Source organism: Tamandua tetradactyla, chromosome 12, assembly GCF_023851605.1.
Source record: "Tamandua tetradactyla isolate mTamTet1 chromosome 12, mTamTet1.pri, whole genome shotgun sequence".
In the NCBI taxonomy this organism is placed as follows: Eukaryota; Metazoa; Chordata; class Mammalia; order Pilosa; family Myrmecophagidae; genus Tamandua; species Tamandua tetradactyla.
Window position 1 is genome coordinate 92,888,106 of NC_135338.1, and position 20,944 is coordinate 92,909,049.

Sequence of the window (20,944 nt, forward strand, 5' to 3'; positions counted from 1 at the left end):
AGACTGTAACAGGCTGCTTGATCTTTGAAAAGTGTGCTGGTTTGAATCTTTTGTGAACCTCAGAAAAGCCATTTTTTAATCCTGATCCATCTTGTGGGAGCAGCCATTTTTTTTAGCCCTTATTCAATATTATACGTTGGAAAGTTGATTAGATTATATCAACATAGATGTGATTCGCCCAATTGTGGGTATTAATTTTTTGATTAGATGGAGGTGTGACTCCACCCATTACAGGTGGGTCTTGATTAGTTTACTGGGATCCTTTAAAAGAGGCAGGATTTTGGAGAGAGCAACAGGGCCATGAGAGGAGAGAGCCACAAGAACCATGAGAGGCCACGCAGCCAGAGACTTTTGGAGATGAAGAAGGAAAACATCCACAGGGTTGCTTCATGAAATGAGAAGCCTAGAGAGAAAGCTAGCTGACATTACCATGTCCGCCATGTGCCTTTTCAGTTGAGAGGGATACCTTGAACTTCATTGGCCTTTCTTGAATGAATGTAATCTCTTGTTGGTGTCTTAATTTGGACATTTTTATGGCCTTGTGTGGCCTTAAAAGACCCTGGGGAACTTAGACCTGGACACATCTTGCATCTCCAGTGCCTGCCTATACTCTTTCCCTGGCCCCTCTGTAAACTCTGCCCTTTTTGGGAGTGGGGTGGTGGGGTGCATGGTCCGGGAATCAAACCCAGGTCTCCTGCATGGAAGGCAAGGATTCTACCACCTGTAACCTTTGCCTGCATAAGAAAGGCTTATCTGAATATGATCAGTGGAGTCTTGAGTCCTTTCAAATATGCAAACTGGTAAAAATCTTTGTTACTCCTGACTCACAGATGGCAAAATTAGATGCCTATAGGACCCAGGAAAATAATACAGATGAGTGAAGGAGGTCAGGTGCATAACAGGAAATGGTGAAGATATGGAAAATTGGGGAATTTATGCTCCATCTAATCTAACTTCACTACCTAACTTCAGCCAAATGCTATCATGTAGAATACAGACCCTACATTTTAAAAAAGAGCCAGAAGTATGGATTTTTATGCAAAATTATCTGCTTTCAAAAACACTGTTCTAGTCAATCATTTTCATCCACTATTTGAGAACATTGCATAATAGAGATTCATGTTAGTGATATTATGTAAGGAACGAGTACATTTTTAAAAATAAAATGCATCTCATGGGTAAAATCTCTTAATTTTTCTATTCCTATGATAATTATTAATTTGCTATTTCTTTTCTTATTAGTACTTATTGAGTACCACCTGAATATTGATGTCCTATGCTCTTTCCCACCTCAGTACCTTCACACAGCTCTTTCTTCCGCCTACAATGTTCTTTGTTCAGATCTTTGCATGGATGGCTCCTTCTCATACTTCAAGCCTATGCTCAGAGAAGCCTTCCCTGACCATCCACCCATCCACACTAGCCTCTCCCCAACGGGCAGAATCATACAGGCCAGTTAGAAGGCCGTTACAACTATTCCAGTTGAGTGACGCTGAGAGCGTGGACAAGGGTGGTAGGGAGCAGTGGCAAGAGGGACTGGATTTTAGATATATTTTCAAAGCAGATTCAAGAGGAAGGCATATGGATGACATTAAAGCCACAGACTAGATAAAATCCCCAACAGAAGGCTAACAACAGAGAAAAGAGTCAAAGACTAAGCACTGAAGCATCCCAAAGTTTGAAGGGCAGGGGGTTTAAAGGCAATGGAGAATAACAAGGAGTGGCCAGTGGGGCAGCAGGAAGACCAGGAAACAGCACTAGTCTAGAGGTCAAAAAAAGAATATCACAGAGGAGAGAGTGATCAACTGGGACGGTTGCTGCTAATAGGTCAAAAACCAAGAGTGAGTTTTGACTACTGATAGATGTCTCTGGTCTCTACACAAGAATAGTTTTCTAAAGTAGTCAGGACTAAATCATGATCAAAATGGGTTCAAGTGAGAATGGGAAGTGAGGAGTTGAATTCAGTGATTTTTATTGAAAAGGGGATAGAAAAGAAGTGTGTGGCATCAAGAATGGAGAAACCGTTTCATGTCTATGTGCTGAAGGGAAAGTTTCCATATACAGAGAAAAACCATGAAGGAGAAATGTTCTGGGGCAGGGAGAGGGTATGGAACCTGGTGTGAAAATGTACAGGTTCACCCCCAAGTTCCTCCTCAAGAACAGGTGTAAGGGTGGAGGCACAGCAATAATCAGGAAGGTGGAAGTGGTGGAGGAGCCACGGAGGCTCTTTTCTGATTGCTTTTACTTTCTCGGTGAAAGAGGAACAAGCTCATGAGCCTGACAGTGAGAATGGAGAGGAGACGTTGGGAACTGGAGAAGAGTGAATAAAGTATAAAACAGTCATGATAGGAGAGTGGGTGAACTAGGGAAATTAAGACAGTGGCTGGCAGCATGAAGGACCCTCTTGAAGTTCTTGGACATGAATTTAAAGTAAGACAGGTGGGAATGGTTGAGATGCTCACCTGCCATGGGGCAGATTGGATGAAGAGTTGGATATACCTGGGGTTGGGGAGCACGATAAAAACAAAGAAATTGATGGTATATACAGAAAGTGATTATGATTATAGACCATGGAATTTAAGTTCAGCAAAGAATGTGCTGAGGACCAGAAAATGGTGAGAGACAGATGAAAAGGCTATAGGTGTTCATGAGGCTGAAGAATTGTAGGAGCTGGAAAGACAGTGATTAAGTAAGACTTGCTAGTGGTTAGTACAAGGAGGCCAATGGGACATATAGGGATGTCTACCAGAGGCTTCTGGGCAATGTTTCATGCCTAATAAAAGAAGATGCATTGGAGAAGAGGTGTTTTCTTGCCATGAACCCACTCCCTTCCTCCTTAGAAAGCCTTTATGGGAGGATGTAGAGCTCAGAGCTTTGATGGCCATCTTGTGGCCAAGAGGGAAAGGCAAAGAGAATCAGAGAGATGCCAACCTTGTGCCCTGACAGCAGTGAGTCACTGGACCAACTCTGGAACCACTTTCTTTGAGAATTCTTGATAACCATTAACAGTCTTCATAATTTAACTGCCAACATTGCCAGCAGTTAAATGCCTCTTATGCTGCCTCTCCAAAAAAGAAAGGATATAGATAAAAACTCATCTGATGAATTTGTATGGTCCATCATTAATAGCAAAAGGCAAGGCAACTTCGTATAAAGAGCTCTATGCCAGAAGTCAGGAGTTTGCAAGTGACCTTGACCAAGTCACTTCCTCCCTTGAGGCTCAGTTTCCTCAAGTTTAAAATGAAGGGCATGTTAGAAGACTTCCTTCATCCCTTTCATTTCTAATATTAGATCATTCTATACTGCTGTAACTAATGCTTTATACCTTATGTCATGGTTAGGGACAGGTGTCAACTTGGCCAAGTTGTGGTACCTGTTTATCTGATTGGGCAAGCGCTGGCCTGTCTGTTGCAATGAGGACATTTCATAGGATTAGGTCATGATCACGTCAGCTACATCCACAGCTGATTCCATTTGTAATCAGCCAAAGGGGAGTGTCTTCTGCAATTAGTGATGCTAAATGTCATCATGGGAAGCCTTTTAAGGAGGACTCAGAGGAGACAGGTTCCATTCCTGCTTTGGCTGGTGAGCCTCTCCTGTGGAGTTCATCCAGGCCATCCATCGGAGTCATCGGCTTCACAGCCTGCCCTGTGGATTTTGGACTCTGCGTTCCTATGGTCACGTGAGACACTTTCGTAAATTTTATATTTGCAAGTGTTCCCTGTTGATTCTGTTTCTCTAGAGAACCCTAACTAATACACCTTATAATCTGTTATCACATCTCTGTTCAAAGAAAAGACTTTCCTTTCTAGGATGCAACCAAGGTTAGGCAGAGAGGCCAAAAAAGTATAAAACTTCTTTGGGTTATTTTCTGCACATCACCGGCAGAGACTGATAGGGCACCTCTGAGTCAGCAAAATCTCCAGCAGTGGAACGCAAAATGCTGGCTCCACTGCATCTGAGCAGCCAGGCCAGCCCACATGGTGAGGAAGGTGTCTGTTCTGCCAACCGCATAGGGGTACATCAAAGCCTGTTGCAGTCCTAGGACCACCCGACTCCCACTACCCTCTTCCCCTGCCCTGCCCATACTTGCGACATTCAAACTTCCTTCTCTGGAAACTAAACCAATCCTTTGCAAAATGAAAACCAGCTCGTCTGGGCTTACTGCAAATAATTTATAAAGAAAGAGGGATTTTACGCCCACTGGCCTACAAAGGGCCATTTTACTTTGCAGGCATGAAATCTACTGAGGACCTACATGTCTATTCCTGATACAAAGAGCTCAGGGCTGCCCTTCGTGCCTCTGCGGCTCTAATCTGAGCACAGTGAAGGATCATACCTTGGGATCCTTTTCCTTGCCTGATCCAAGAAGATGGCAGTGTTGTAGTTCAGCTCCCTGCACGGCCTGTCTTGGACTGACAGTCTGTGCCTCAGGGATCCCTGTGGTCCCCACAGCTGGCGAAGCAGGCACCTGGCTTTTCTACTCTAGCTGGCTGGGCAGGGACTATGTCACCCTCTCAGCTGCAGAAATGGGCTGTCACTGACCCTCCAGCACAGCAGCGGAGGCCCAGGGCCTACTGTGCAGTCACATGCCATTGGAGTTATGCATTTCGCATAAAAGGCTGTTTAAGTTCAGCAAAGAATGTGCTCTACATCCTCCCATAAAGGCTTTCTAAGGAGGAAGGCAGTGGGATCACGGCAAGAAAACACCTCTTCTCCAATGCATCTTCTTTTATTAGGCATAAAAACACTGCCCGGAAGCCTCTGGTAGACATCCCTATATGTCCCATCGCCCTCTTGGACTAACCGCTAGCAAGCCTTACTTAATCACTGTCTTTCCAGCTCCTACAATTCTTCAGCCTCATGAACACCTATAGCCTTTTCATCTGTCTCTCACCATTTTCTGGTCCTCAGCACATTCTTTGCTGAACTTAAATTCCATGGTCCATAATATATGTAATGGGCACCTGGAAAAAATTTTTTTCAACAATGGGGCTGCATGGTAAAGGAGCAGCTGGTTTCAAATTCTAGACCTGCTACTGAGTGGTTTATACAAGTTACTTTAACTTCTCAGAAGGTGACTTTTCTTATTTGTAAAATGGTGAAAATAAGACTTACCTTGCAGGGTGTTATAAAAATTAGAAATGACATCTACAAAATACCTAATGCAAGGTGAACACAAAGTAAATGCTTACCAGGTTATGACTTTTTTGGTGATAGTGGCTGTATAATATGTAAAATTTGCTTTTAAATTGGAGGAAGGGTAACAGAGATTATACCTGGATTATTGGGAAATAATGTAGCTTCTTTTGCTTTCTAGGAAGATATCTGTACATGAAAAATCAATATTCCAACCTCCAAATGTAACCCATGATGAACACGAGTGACACCACTTAAGGACTCTGGGCAATCCTTCCCTCATCAAGGACATTGGAAATAATCACTTTTGACCACCTCACAGGGTCATTTAAAAATCCAATAATAGTGTTGTTGAATATCTGTAAAGTACTATGCAAATATAAAAATGATGATTTTTCATGCTGGTCAAGGTCTGTGCCATCCTCCATCATCATAAACAGGGGAGGGAAGCCACAGGGGACAGTGCTCCCAGCCACACAGCCTGTGAAGCAAAACCCCTGGAATCTCGCAGCACCTGCTGACTCAGTGGGTGCACCACCACCACCACCCCCCCCCCCTCCACCACCACCCCCACCCACCCCCCCCGTTCTCTAACCTGGCTAACTAAGAGAACAATGAGGAAAGCTGTTAAAAAATGCAGATGCCCACAGCTCACCCATAAGAGACTCTGACTTAATTATTCTAGGGCAGGGCCTCCTAGGGCTTTTTCAAAAAGCTCCTCAGGTGATTCTCATGGGCAGCCAGGGTTGAGAAGACTCAACGAGAGCATTGGTCTTTCTGGAGGCAACATCTAGAGATGTTTCTGGTCCTCACATCTGGGAGGGGAGTGTTCCTGGCATCTCGTGGGTACGGCCAGGGAGGCTGCTCAGTATCCTACAATGCTCAGGACTATGCCCCAACAACAGAGAATTCCAGCCCCAAACGTCAGTAGAGCCAAGGTCAAGAAACCCTGATCCAGAGGGGCCTCAAAAAAGGATTGATTCAAAAGAAAGTAAGTAGGGTGGGCCACGGTGGCTCAGCAGGCAGAATTCTCACCTGCCATGCCGGAGACCTGGGTTCGGTTCCTACTGCCTGCCCATGCAGAAAAAAAAGTAAGTAAATAGCCGATTGTATTGTTTAAAAATGGCTCAGTGATATTTCTGATCCCACCTGGTCTTCAGAACCTTGCCACTCTGCCATCAGGATATGGAGTTTAGTTTCCATCTCCTTGAAACTGGAAGATCTTTATGACAGCCTCAATAAATAGAATGCAGGGGAAGTAACACTGTTCAACTTCTGAGGCTAAGTCACAAAAGGCATAGCAGCTTCTGCCTGGCTTTCTCTCCTGGGATACACACCTTGGAAGTACACGTGTCCGAAACCCAACTACCCTGAAGCCGCCATGCTGGAAAGCTTATGTCGAGAGACCACATAAAGCTAGAGAGAGATGCTCCAAAGGGGTCCCAGCTTTTCCAGCCCCCGCCATCTGAGTCTTCCCAGCCTGGACATCAGGCATGAGTCTGATCAGGTGAGTCTTCAGAAGATTCCAGTCACCAACCTCCAGCTCCTCCCACCCTGCTGGTGCCCAGTGGAGCAGGGGTGAGCCAGCCCTGCCCAGACCACAGAGGCATGAGCACAGACGTTGTTCTGGAGGCTTGGGTTTCTCGGGGAGTATGTGTTTTATTCATGTGATATGCAGCAATTGGAAACCAGAACAAAGTCCAATGTGATTCTATAGAAGATCCAAGTCTGAACCCCTTAAACTGTGCCACTGAGGTCAAAGGCTTCTCACATATTCCTCGCCCCCATGCCCAACCCTGCAACTTCCCTCTCCACTCCAGTACATGTACCTGTTTACTTGAGAATTCATCCAGTTCATTCCTGTTGTATTTTCCATGGTCTGTAGGTCGTATTTTCAAATACATAGAAAAAGAGCCTAATAAGCTGTTTTTAATCCTTGATGAAGTTTATCACGGTGGGTAAAAATATAAATAAATATAAATATAGGGGGTAAATATAAATAAATAATGGGTACATTTTTATTTTGAAAATCAGTGAATCAACCATTAACAACATCTTTTATTTACAAAGTCCTCAGGAGCATGTGAGAGAACTATGGGGAGCAAAACCCTTCAAGTCGGAGCCCTCAGTGCCAAAAAGATGTTCTGCAAGCAGAGTAGAAAGGAGATAACACTAAAATTAAAGGAAGTTAGAAGCTAAAACACAAGGCTTTGCAGTTGGGTCAGAGGGGTAGGATGAGAATAGCCTGTGGACCTACTGTGTGCAGATCCTGAGCTGGACGGTGACATGGGGGATTTCATTTAATTCTCCCAACAACCCTAGCAGCGAAGTACCACCTTCTGTTGCCCTCTCCTTCCTCTCTCTTCTCTCTCTCTATCTCCACATCTCTCTCCAAACAACGTGATTTACTCCAGGTAAAACTAAACAAACACTCACATACAAGCTCCAAAATTTTTGATCCAATCTTGATTAAAATCAAAGTTAAAACCCAGAAACCCTAAGTTCCAGCAAGGAGTTAATAACCTGAAGTTGCTGACACAAGTGCCTTTGAGACTGCAGTAGGCCCTATCTTTTTACGTACAAGTTGAAAGGCACATACAAAAAAAGAGCCATACACAAGTGGGGAAAATGTCTTATCCAAAACCAAATCCATACTTGGTCTGTATCCCACATCATAAATGTGAGCATTTTATTTACAATAAGTTCTCTTTGCAAGATTTTTTTCTCATCCCAATGGTTAATTTTGAAAGAATTCTTAACCTTGAGACTAGGATGCTTGTTCTTGGTGTTTGATTGATTGGTATGGGAAATTGTTTTTATTCATTGCATATTTATTACAGAAAACTGAATTTACTTGGCAGCATTGTAATAGTCAACCCACTGACTATGAATTCACTGATCTTATTATAAGAAACACACCTAGCTGTAGAAAAAATGTAGATCTCTTAACGTTCTCCTCCTTGCATGTCTTATAAGAAAAAAAATGATGATTACAGCAGAAGTATATTAAATTCCTACATAAAAATCTCAATTTTTAAAAACGCTCAAACAGCTTCTACTATGTCTACTTTCTACCGGTAGCTCTACTACTCTACTGCATTCTGCCAGTGAGGCAGGTTAGACAGGAAAGGAGGGAGGTGGAAGTGACCCTAAGACCCATAACAAGAGGTTCCTTTTGGCACAAGCACACATAGGCGACCCACACCCAGCCCTCAGGTCGGTGCCTGGAAAGAACCAATGGAAAGTGCAGCTGATCAATCCCTTATTAGCACAGCCAGAGGGGAAGGGCCCCTCCAAGACTTTACAATGCAAGGACCCCGACCTCAGACTGCTACTCCTCCTTTGGAGAACGTCCACATGTACCCCCTTCAAGCGTGTACTTTCCCTAGGCATTGAAGTTTTGAATTGTACACACTGACTAGTCCTTGGATTCTTTGTCTGTACACACTGACTAGTCCTCGAGCTCTTTCCAGCAGCTAAGTCAAGAACCTTTCCAGGGTCAGCCCCCAGGCAAGGTCTCCAATTCTCTGAGAATTCTCAGGGCTCTCTAGCATCAAGCTTAGAACTCCTGAGGCTCTGTGGTACCCAGCAGACAATCCCCAGGGCTCTTCAGCTTCGAGCTTATTAAACGATTTGACTTTGCACACTGACTTGTCCTTGAATTCTTTCCTGCAACTGAGCCCTTGGTCGAGCTCTCGATTTCTCTGAGAACTTCCAGGGCTCTCCAGCATCACTAAGCACCTCTACATTCTATCTAGATGTCTACATCCTAGCCCAGGAATTGCACATTTCTCCCCTGGACTACTCCAGAAACCTCCTGGCAGGCCTCTCGTTTTTAGTATCTCTCCCCGGCAGTGCACTCTTCATGTAGTGACTAGGATTATTCTAAATCACAGGTCTCACGTCCTCACTGCCTTCCTCAAAGGCACTCAATGGGCTCCCATTAAACAGCTCCCCAATGGCTGTGGCATCAAGTCCACACTCCTATATACACTAATCATTGCAGGCTCTGAAGGGAACACTTAGATTTCATCTGATTCTAAAGAAGTCTGTGATCTAAATACATAAATAAGGATGGATATAAATCAAATACAAAAAGGAATACGTTAAAAGAAAAACAAAATTCAGTGGTGAATTTCGCCATCACGTTTGCTTTCAAGGTGATACATAAAGGTTTACTGAGCACGTACTTTGTACAGGCCCTGGAACACACAGCAGTTCCTCCTTCCAGGAACTGACACTCTGGATTCAAGCTAAAGAAACAGTGGCCCTTCAGTCAGGCCCTGATGCTCATCTAGGATTTGCATAGAAGACAATTAAAGGGCAATCTTTCATGACAGCAGAGTAATCATCCATCTCAGGGCTGCTATGGAAATGCAACTCACAATGTATTCTAACAAATCCGCCCCCTGTAACACTGTCACCTCCTCCTCCAGAGGGCAGGGACACTGAGCCCAGTGCCTCCTGTTCAGATGGAAACCACTGCCTGACACAAACAACTCTGGAGCCTTCCCACTGCCGATGGCAACAGAAACAACAGCAGATAAGATGCACGTTGAGCAACAAGACCCTTCCAGGAAATCAAAACTCTGTGGGAAGAAACAGCAACTCCACCCTAAAAGCGGGGCGCTCTTTTCATCAGCATGAAGGTGGGAAATAGCTCCCAGTTCCCAGTGAAGGAACATTTTTACAGTGAAGGGAAAACTTTGGTGTCCATGTATCAAATATGTGAATATTAAATGCCATCTTAGCTGCAAGGAAACAGATCTCTGAGCTGCCACCCATTCCATTTGACGCCATTTGAAAGAACCCAATGACTTAACATGCCAGGCGGCCCTGAACTTCCTACTTTTAAAGCCATTTCTTTGGGTAACTTTTTCCTTTAACATATACCTAAAAAACGCACAAACATTACCTGAAAGGAGGATAAATAGAAATGTGGATTCATTCACCAGCCGCTGAAAATCATGGGATCTCAGAAGGAAGCCTCCAGATTAGCCCAAGGCCACACAACCATAAGATAGAAGAGCGGGTGAAAAACAAGCTGCCTAATTCTAGAACCTTCCAGCCTCCAAACTCTATCCCACTTACTCTGCGTCATAACTATCAAGAACTGTTTGCCCGCTGCCTCAGCATCTGCACTACTTTGGCTGAGCTACCTGTTTCCACACAGACCTCTGGCCCAGTGAATGAGCAGCTTTCCAGCTCTGGGGCATAAACTCACCCGCAGCCACCACCCACCACCCACACACCTCACCCAGAACACAGAGCAGGTCCCAAATGATTAGCTCCCGACCCCACACCCTCCCACCCCAAGTCCCTTTCCCTTTTCGCATGTGTTTGGTTTAAACAAACCAAACCTTGCCTCCCGCTGGAAATCCTCCAATCTCCACCCCTGGGCCACAGTAAAGGCCCCAGCCCACCCACGGCCCCTCTTGCGCTGCTTGCATGCTCCCATCCCTGAGTGACCCACCCCACCCCATCCCACCCTCTGCCACCTGAAACCAGCTGTAAGACCTCTGAGTAACAAACTCTCTTTTCTGATGGCCTCAGTTTTCAGCTTAACTAATTTGAAACATTCCACCTTTCTTTGTATCTGAATAAGGTGACAATGCTGAATATTGCATTGTCCAAATGCATTTTATATTTCATCTGGGGTCTCTATTTCTGCTATTGGAATGAAATTCCCTAAGTGCCACAACAGTCTGCTTTGTGTTAGACCAAAAGAGTGCCGGGCATGTGATAATGTTCAGCCATTATTTTAAATAAGGAATGGACAGTTTAAGTAACAAACGAACACATTCTCCCTGTAATGAATGGAACCAGCAGCTTGATATGAAGCAAGGCTGGGTCTTCGATGCTGAAACATTTTCACAGACTTCTTCTTTTCCAAGTGAGTCAGTTTTAGGCAAGTGACCCACTACAACACAGCGCTCAGGTGAACCAGACTCTCTTACTTGTAAAAGCTGAGAAAAGCAGCACAGAGGCATCCAGATATTTCTGTTAACTGGCTGAAGGACACTTCTTTTATTTTCTGAATTAATCCACTTACTTCTAGGAAGAAAATAACAAAGCAGTCTATGACTTGAGAGCTGAGGATAGGGGTGGAACATTCTCTTCCACATCACTGAGCATCTACTGGGAACCTACCTGGAGGCATCACCTTCAGAGAGTCTCTTTCAAAAGCAAAGAAAGAGGAAAGGGAAAGATCGAGCTGGGATAGCATTTGAAGAGCAAGGGACTTTTCACAAGCCAAGGTGAGACCCCTTGGGCGTAAATGCTGTCAACAAACACTTTTGGGTGGAAGGAATGTGTAAGGTCACCTGAGAACATCAGGTCCAAATTCGGGGGGCTTGTCATTACCAAGCCAGCTGTTTAGCATCCTAACAACCTCAACATCAACAAGAGCTAAGATGTCCAGAGCACCAATTATGTGCCAGGCATGGTCTTGGGCAAGGAAAATGCATGAAACCAATTTAATCCTTGCAAAAACCCATGAGAGAAATACCATTATCTCCATTTCACAGACAAGGAAACCAAAGCACAGGGAGGTCCTCTCCCAAGGTCACCATCCTCAAAGTCGGCAGAACAGACCCCAGGCGGCCTGCTCTAGGGCCCAGGCTGCAGGACCATCTCTCCGCTGCCCATTCACTATGAAGGAACACTGGGAGGTCACAAGAACACCAAGCAATAAGAACCAGCGGTGGCTCTGGAGGCAGCCAGTGCCAGTTGCTTTACCTGCATGATCTCATTAGTCCTCACAACAAATGTGTTACTGTTCTCTCTCCACAGAGGAGAAGACTGAGAATTAGAGGAGTTATCTGCCCAAGGGCATTTGCTGATAAATGGCTCAGCCGTTGCCAAACCATTGCGGTCAGCCTCCAGCGTCCACACCGTTTTTCATTGCACCATGCTCCTCTCAGCTAGAGGCAATCTGCAGGGTTCCAAACAATCTGTGGGGTGCCCGATGGTGTGAAGAGAAGGCCTGTCCCAAGGACATATCCTCTTTCCCACAGACACGCTGTACGATACAGCAGAATGAGCACAGACTTTGAAATCAGACATTCCTGGGTTCTAGCCCCAGTCCCGGCACTTACTAGCTGTGTAACTTTAGATTCAGCTCGCTGAGCCCGTTTCCTCCTGTGTATAAAATCCTCTAACCTCCATGGTTACCATGCAGGTCACATGCAAGACTGCCTTGCAGGATGGGGGAGGGCCAGCCCTCACCTGCCTACCTCCCCAGAGGCACCTCTACACTCATCCCGGACCATAAACGAAGCCTGCGGGCATTTAAGTCCATCTCTGGGGCCCTCTTGAGCTGACTCTCGGTGTCTTCCTAATGAAAGCACTGAAAGCCAAGCTGCACAAATGTGGGCTCTCTCCAGATAAGGCCCCGTTCCCTGGACCTCCTGCATTTATCCTGGGAGCCCGCACTGCAGCCAATCTGCATCTCTTTTAACGAGGCTGCGGCACGGGGGTGGCAGGGAAACCAGCAGGGCATGAAATCAATACTGACATTGCCAATTTGGGGCCAAGATTTCAGTTGGGAACACCACAAAACAAATTAATGTCCTGGAAATTTTTAGATCAGGTGGGGATAGTTTGGTTTTGTTTGGAGGGGGTTGCCCTTTTAAAAACATCTACTATTCAGATTTAAATGAAGCTAGCAGAATATAGAATATATTTTATATTTAAACAATATATTGTTTAGTTTTATATGTTTATATATATATATATATATATATATATATAATTCAGTTGAGTTTAACAACTCTGACTGATATCCTTGCTTCTGTCATTTCTTCTGTATATATATATATATATATATATATACACACACTCAGTTCCTTCTTGGTTCCTAAATGGTCATATCTGGCACAGTTCTGGCCATTTTGTACAACCCTTTAGTTAAGCACCAATGGTTAAAAACAATTTTTTAAGCCCCCAGGGAGAATTCTTTATGCTCACATTTTCTTTATTTTGTATCCCAATCTTATTCAGAAAGAATGTGTGGTGGCTGTAAACCAGGGGCTGGCAAACTGTAGTCCACAGGTCAAATCCAGCCCACAGCCTGTTTTTGTAAACGAAGTTTTATTAGAATACAACCACGTCCATTCATTACCTATCAACTGCTTTTCACCGCAGCCACAGAGTGGAGGGTTTATAACAGAGATCACAAAGCTCAAAAGATTTACCATCTGGTCCTTTACAGCAAAAGTCTGCCAACCCATGCTCTAACACAGGCACTAGTGCCAGAATTGCCCAAGGTATTTCATAGTGCTTATTGCTATGGTAATTAAATAATTCTGTTTCTATTTGTTTAATTCTTGTTTGTCCTCTATCTGTAAAAGCTCTTTCAGGGACAGAGACTGTGTCTGGTTCAGATTTGTTTTCCCACAGCTAAGCACAGAGACTAACACATGGGAGTAATAAATATTTGTTAAATGAATGATCTAAGTTGCTGGCTAGGGTTTGAGCGCTTGAGGTCCAGAAGTATGTCTCAGTCTTGAGTCAGAACCTGACTCAGGGTAAGTTCTCAATAACTGCATGTCTGCTGAACAGTCGATTGCACAAATTCTCTAAATTTAGAAGTGAATATATTTTGCAAGACATTTTTAGTAGCCAAGATGAACGCGTGTCTATGTTATGATGACTCTCTTCTATACCACACTTTCTATGCCCATCCTTTCTCTGACTTCACAAAATCCTCTTGGCCTCAAGTCCTGTCTGGTGCTTGGCTCTGCTGGTGATAGTCTCATATGCATTTGCAAAGCTGGTCCTCTACCCTGAGGAATCCATCTGTGCTGCACAGAATGGTTCTCCCCAGTCTGCAGGGCTCTGCTGGCGAATGCAAGCCCATGACACAGCCCCAGGCACGTGCCATTCAGCCTGCTAACACAGTCATGAGAAACCAGGAGCAGACACTATTGGATTCACGAAGGAGACACAGGGAAGCACCGAGTTTAAGAGACCTCTGGCCTGACACTCACAAAACTTCTATGTCATTGGGATGCGGAAGATGGTTTAAAGAAATCTGACTTTCAAAGAGGCACCAAGATATGGCAAACAAATAAAGAGCTAGACATACCCAGGTAGGAATACAAGCTTCACTATTTAAGAGTGTAAACTTAAGCCAAGTCAAATTAATTTCTCTGCAATGAAAATTCCTTAACTGCAGATGGGTATAACATAACTCTGCAAGGGCACAGAGTGATATATTTAAGGTGCCTGAGAGAGGTACGTGCTACATACATTTTATTTCTCCTCTCTCTTCAGGATTTTAACACCCTGAAGAGAATTATCCTTGGAAACTTGCACTTACCCAGCATTCCTTTCTTGGAACTGGACAGACACATGTCCTTCTCTGCACTGGGCAGGGCAAAAGCCACCACAAACACCTCCACCCCATCGGCCATCAGTGCCAAGCCCAAGACAAAAAAGAGAGTCCACTGGAAGCGCCCATGACCACACTCATCGATGATGGTCTCATACTGGTGGGCCAACTGCTCCTCATCCTCCATTCTCTCGGCCATGAGGTCTGCCTGGCCCCGGAGGCCGTCTGCCCTGGAGGGCGCCATCTTGGTCTGCTTGGTCTTGATGTCGTCGGGGTGAGGGATACCCTGGTACTCGCCCTCATAGATCTCATCTTCCTCATCGTGCCCCTCTGTGACGTCACTCTGCGCATCCTCGTCCGGGTTGGACTCGTTGCCACGGTAATAGCCATCACTGGGGGCGTAGGCCCCATAGTTATCCTGATATGTGTAGTCATCCATTGCTTGGTGCTGGGACGGCCTGGTCACCTCTCGAGCTATATCCCTCGCACCGCGGTAGAGGTTTGAGCTGCTTCGATAACCATCATCCATCGTGTGTGCAGAGGCTTAAATGCAGAATCTGTCCATGTGACTTCCTGGGAGAAAGTGACACCTATATTCTCCCCTCTTTGTCAACCAAATAGACTAGATTTGAGCAGAGGCAACCTCAATATCCCTTTGCATTCAGTAACTATTGGATGACTTTAGAAAGTTTCAAACTCTCCTCTGGTCTCCTCTGGTGACCGAGAGGTATTATATTGGGAAGTGTTGATTAGAAATGGGTCCAGCTGTTTTCTGTGACAAGGTGCAAGCAGGACTGGGCAGCTTGATTACTGGCCTGAATTGTTCTGCTACTGGAGGTCATACCCTGGAAGAACAGAGAAGCGAAGAAGAAAAGTGTCACAAAATGTTAGAACTCTGAAAATATACTCTCATAATTCAATATATATATTTATTAATGCCAATGCTTCATGTGTCAGTGGAGGAAATCTTGATTAGACATTTGGATTCATATCAAATGAATAAGGATTAGATCAGGGGAAAGGGAAGGGAGAGGGAGAAAGCGGTAAGAGGGAGGCCTTTTGAAGCTTTGATTAACCCATGAAAGGGGCCAAATGTTACATAAGAATGAAATATAAAATAGTCTAGGATTTTCAGTATCAGAATTCTGTGTTAAGGATTCTCTGTCAGGATTTATCAATCCCTTGGCAACAGTGGAGATTTATTTCAGCTCGGGTTCTGTTGTGAAAATGCCAGCTTTTCTAACTTTGTTATGAAGTGGTTGTACAATTTTTTACCTAGAAATTTATGGCAATGAAAAAACCAAGACCATTTTTCCTGTGGCCCAGTTTGCTTTCAGCACTCAGCACTGCAGTTCAAGGGCTCTGACCCTGTGCTTAGTTTAAACGTCCAGGCAAATGTTAAGGGCATGAACAAGGGATCAATTCTGCTATGTGAGAGGTGTGTGACTGTTCATGAATCTTTCTGAACCTCAATTTTCTCATCTGCAAAGTGGGGTTAACAATGGTACTGATTTCATAAGGTTGTGTGTAAAGTGCTTAGAATAATGCCTGATACGCATGATAAATACTCTTAAGCCTTGATGTTATTGTTGCTTTTTCCTTCCTTCTGGAAACCAGGGCCCAGTATCATCTGTAGCCTAGACCCTATCCTCTATCCCAAATCCAATCCTGGATCCTCTGCTGATTCCTATGCAGCTGGCTGACACCCTGACACCCTCTGAAAATCTCAGTTCTCAGAGGATTCGGAGTTGCCATTAAAGGATGCCTATTGTGTACCAGAAACTGGGCTGAGTTTGTTGCATCCCTTGTCCCTAATACTCACAACACCTGGAAAAGAAAAAAGAAAAGCATTTGAATTTTCATTTTATAGATATAGAAGCTGTGACTCAGATGGGTTTACTAATGAACAATGTCGAGCTCCCACAGCTAGTTCTAACCCCAGGTCCAATGACCCCAAAGCCAGCTCTTGACCAGCTGTCACAATAGACCACCTGGGGAGCTTTGGAAAGAGATTCTCAGAGTATGCAGAAGGGCTGCATTCAGGCTCAGGAATGAGTTTCCCACCAGCTTCCCAAGGGGCTATAAGGTCCAATATCTCAGAGCAGCCCCCAACCCCCAGCAGCAGAGACCTGCCCCAGCCCCTACTACTCTCCCTACTCCATCTCCATTTCCTGGCTGCCAGACCCTCTGACATGGATGGCTGCTCAGATCCCTTCACATTGGGGCTGCCAATGTGCTTCCCAGTTCAACCCAACTGCCGATGAGACAAATACACATGCTCTCAACCTCACTGCCACCACTGAAATCTGCACTGTGCTTTTCCCAATCTCGGCAGCTGCGGCCTCGCAACCAACTGGGCTCACCGTGACTGCTGGACACCCTCCTCTCGCCACAGCACGTGCCTGCTGGCTTTCCTCCTTCTCAGCCCCGGAGAGCATCCAGCTCTAGGACTCATTTGACTGGGACAACACAATGCCATTTTCTTTCGGTGGGGATGCCAGAGACTAGAATTCTCAAACTGCAGGGTGTGCCAGAACCACTCAGAGGCCACATTAGAAAGGCAAATTCCAGGACCCCACTTCTGCAGATCCTGAACCTGCAGAGTAGGGAAGAGGGCCTGGAACTCTGCACAGCCAACAAATATGGCAAGTTATCCCAGTGACTAAGCTTTGAGATGCAGTGGCATGGGAACAAGTGAGAAGCATTTATTTAAGAACCAGTTTTCACTTGACACTTTCAGATTTTTTACCATCCCCCATAAATAAATTTATATTCGACCATATGCTGGCCTGGATCATTTCAGATTAATATCTAAATCAGTTTTGATGATATCCATTTAGGCACCACAGGAGGACTGTAAATCATCTATTAACAGCCCAGGTGTTTGCAGAGTGCCATACAAAAGGAGGAAGAATGCCGACTGCCTGAGACCTGGTGGATTATTTCCATCTTGAGGGCTCTGCAAAAAAAATGTGCTGAACCAGAAATGATAGATTTGCAATTTCAAAAAGAAATGTGGACTTCATCAAGAAAGTAGAAAGACAGCCTACACAATGGGAGACAATATTTGGAAATAACATATCAGATAAAGGTCTAGTATCCAGAATTTATAAAGAGATTGTTCAACTCAACAACAAAAAGACAGCCAACCCAATTACAAAATGGGAAAAAGACTTGAACAGACACCTCTCAGAAGAGGAAATACAAATGGCCAAAAGGCACATGAAGAGATGCTCGATGTCCCTGGCCATTAAAGAAATGCAAATCAAAACCACAATGAGATATCATCTCACACCCACCAGAATGGCCATTATCAACAAAACAGAAAATGACAAGTGCTGGAGAGGATGCGGAGAAAGAGGCACACTTATCCACTGTTGGTGGGAATGTCAAATGGTGAAACCACTGTGGAAGGCAGTTTGGCGGTTCCTCAAAAAACTGAATATAGAATTGCCATACAACCCAGCAATACCATTGCTAGGTATCTACTCAAAGGACTTAAGGGCAAAGACAAAAACGGACATTTGCACACCAATGTTTATAGCAGCGTTATTTACAATTGCAAAGAGATGGAAACAGCCGAAATCTCCATCAACAGAAGAGTGGCTAAACAAACTGTGGTATATACATACGATGGAATATTACGCAGCTTTAAGACAGAATAAACTTATGAAGCATGTAATAACATGGATGGACCTAGAGAACATTATGCTGAGTGAGACTAGCCAAAAACTAAAGGACAAATACTGTATGGTCCCACTGATGTGAACCGACATTCAAGAATAAACTTGGAATATGTCATTGGTAACAGAGTCCAGCAGGAGTTAGAAACAGGGTAAGATAATGGGTAATTGGAGCTGAAGGGATACAGACAGTGCAACAGGACTAGATACAAAAACTCAAAAATGGAAAGCACAATAATACCTAATTGTAAAGTAATTATGTTAAAACACAGAATGAAGCTGCATCTGAGCTATAGGGTTTTTTTTGTTTGTTTGTCTGTTTGTTTGTTTGTGTCTTTTTTTTTCTTTTTCCTTTTCTTTTTTTTTACTATTATTATTTTTTTTATTTTTTTCTCTATATTAACATTCTATATCTTTTTCTGTTGTTTTGCTAGTTCTTTTCCTAAATCGATGTAAATGTACTAAGAAATGATGATCATGCATCTATGTGATGATGTTAAGAATTACTGATTGCATATGTAGAATGGAATGATTTCTAAATGTTGTGTTAATTTCTTTTTTTTCTTTAATTAATAAAAAAAAGTGAAAAAAAAAAAAAAGAAATGTGGGAAATACCACTCAGGAAAAAGTTCTTGAAACTTGTATGGCAGAAAGAGGCAGAACAAAACTAATTCCCCACCCATGATCCTGCTAAATGAGCCACTGAGAATGTCAAGGGAAGTGGAGCAAAGGGAAATCACTGTTGAGCGCTTCTGTTTTCCCCATTTCATTAAGGAATGCCCACTTACTTTCTCAGGGTTCCAATCCTGCCTGCCATGTCCTACTGCTTGTGTATGTGCAAGCTGCTAACCACGCTGTGCCTCAGTTTCTTCATCTGTAAAATGGTTATAATAATAGTGCCTATGTCATAGGGTTACTGTGAGGATTCAGTGAGATAATTCATGAAGAGTGCTAACACTGCCTGGCACAGATGTAATCAATGTAAACTTGAACTTATTGTTAATAATGTTATTGTCACTATAATTACTAGCCAACTGAGGGCTGGTAACTAAAACGTAGACACATGAGTTCAGCCTGGTTCCCCCTGAGATTTGGGGCCCATCTGAGCTGGGCTGGGGAACCAAGCACACAGAAAAGGGACATTTAGACTCTATTAAAAACAACCACCTTTCAAAAATAAACCAGTGCTATTCTCTTAGACATCCTCCTCTATCTTTTGTAGGCTATTAACCTCTGAGTCCATGCTGTGTGCTTCAAAATTTTTGTGTGTTAAATACTTGTTAAATGATTAAATCTCACAGAGAACAAAACTACAAATACTATTATAATCATATGATGCAATGCTTTCCAAAATGTGCTCTGCAGAACATTAATTCCCTAATATGCTCATTTAAGGGAAAAAAGAATTTCAAGAGCAAATAAGTTTGGGAAACTCTGCTACTCTACCCATCACTCTCTGTTGGAGATTCAAAATGCATGTGGCTATATTTAAAGCTGTGAGATCTTAATAAAAACCTATTTAATACCAGAATAAGATACCACTACACAACCGACAGAATGGTTATTATCAATAGACAAGATGAAATGTTGGCAAGGATATGATGAAACTGGTACTCTCAAGCACAGCTGGGGGGATTGTATAATGGTACAGCCACTTTGTAAAAAAGTTTGACAGTTTGTTAAAATGTTAGTTGTAGCTTAACAAATGACACAATGAGTCCACCTTAAGAATCTACCCAAGAGAAATAAAAACACATGCCTACACAAAGACTTCGATGTAAATGTTCATAGCAACATTATTTATAATAGTCCCAAACTGGAAATCATACAAATGTCTAGCAACTGATGAACAGGTACACAAACATGTAGTATGTCCATACAATGGAATATTAAGTAGCAATAGAAAGGAACAAACTATGGATACAAATGACAGCATGGGCAAACCTCCAAAACATATGCCAAAGGAAAGAAGCCAGATGTAAAAGGCTCTATATCATATGATTCTATTTATATGAAATGTCCAGTAAAGACAAGTTTCTGGAGATAGAAAGCAATAAGTAGGAGGAGGATTGTAGAAAGACGGTAGAATAGAAAGCCCCAGAATTAGTCCCTTCACCAAAACAACTTTTGAACTGTTAGGAACTCTATGAATCAAGCTGTTTTGAAACTCTGTAGCCTAGTGGAACACTGTGCAGCGTCCAAGAAAGAGCTAGAGGAGGAGGCTGGTAAATTGTGTAATTATCAGTGAATTCCAGCCTCTGTGCAGTGGCTATCAGGCCCACCCCACCCCAATCCCCCAAATGTGTGATAGGCAGCAGTAGGGACTGCAACCTGGGTGCCTAGAACAGCTTGCTGCTGCCATAAGGATTTCAGTCTCCAAACTCCAGGGGTGTGTGTTCTGGTCACCGATCACTGCTTTGGATTAGCTACTTCAGATCACTGAGCAGCCAGAGCTGAGAACAGGCATGGATCCAACTCTCCCTGCCCCCTCAGGCAAAGGCAGCAGAGGCATTGCATAAAGGCAGTTCCTATTTTTTCCCCTCTTTTCTCTTTACATTCCCTAATTACAAACAAAAAATAGTTTGGAAAGGTCATAAATTGATGGCTCCACCCCTCAACAACAACAACAAAACTAGCAAACCCAGAGGGCTGGGAGAGTAGGTTTCCAGAGTTATAAAAACATAATACTAAGAATGTCTAGTTCTCAATAAAAATTACAAAACACACAAAGAAACATGAAAGTATGATCCATTCAGAAGGAAAAAGAATTTGCCAGAAACCATCACTG

General features: G+C 43.7%; 1 protein-coding gene across 4 annotated transcripts in view; it reads right to left on the reverse strand.

Moving 5' to 3' along the window:
• Positions 1–20,944, reverse strand: part of SV2B (synaptic vesicle glycoprotein 2B) — a 119,033-nt gene that overhangs the window by 59,580 nt on the left and 38,509 nt on the right. For all 4 annotated transcript variants that reach the window (XM_077124121.1, XM_077124118.1, XM_077124120.1 and 1 more), the window contains exon 2: positions 14,462–15,318. In XM_077124121.1, the coding sequence (XP_076980236.1) occupies positions 14,462–15,002 (541 nt within the window). In that variant the 5' untranslated portion in view covers positions 15,003–15,318. The remainder of the gene's footprint in view (positions 1–14,461; positions 15,319–20,944) is intronic.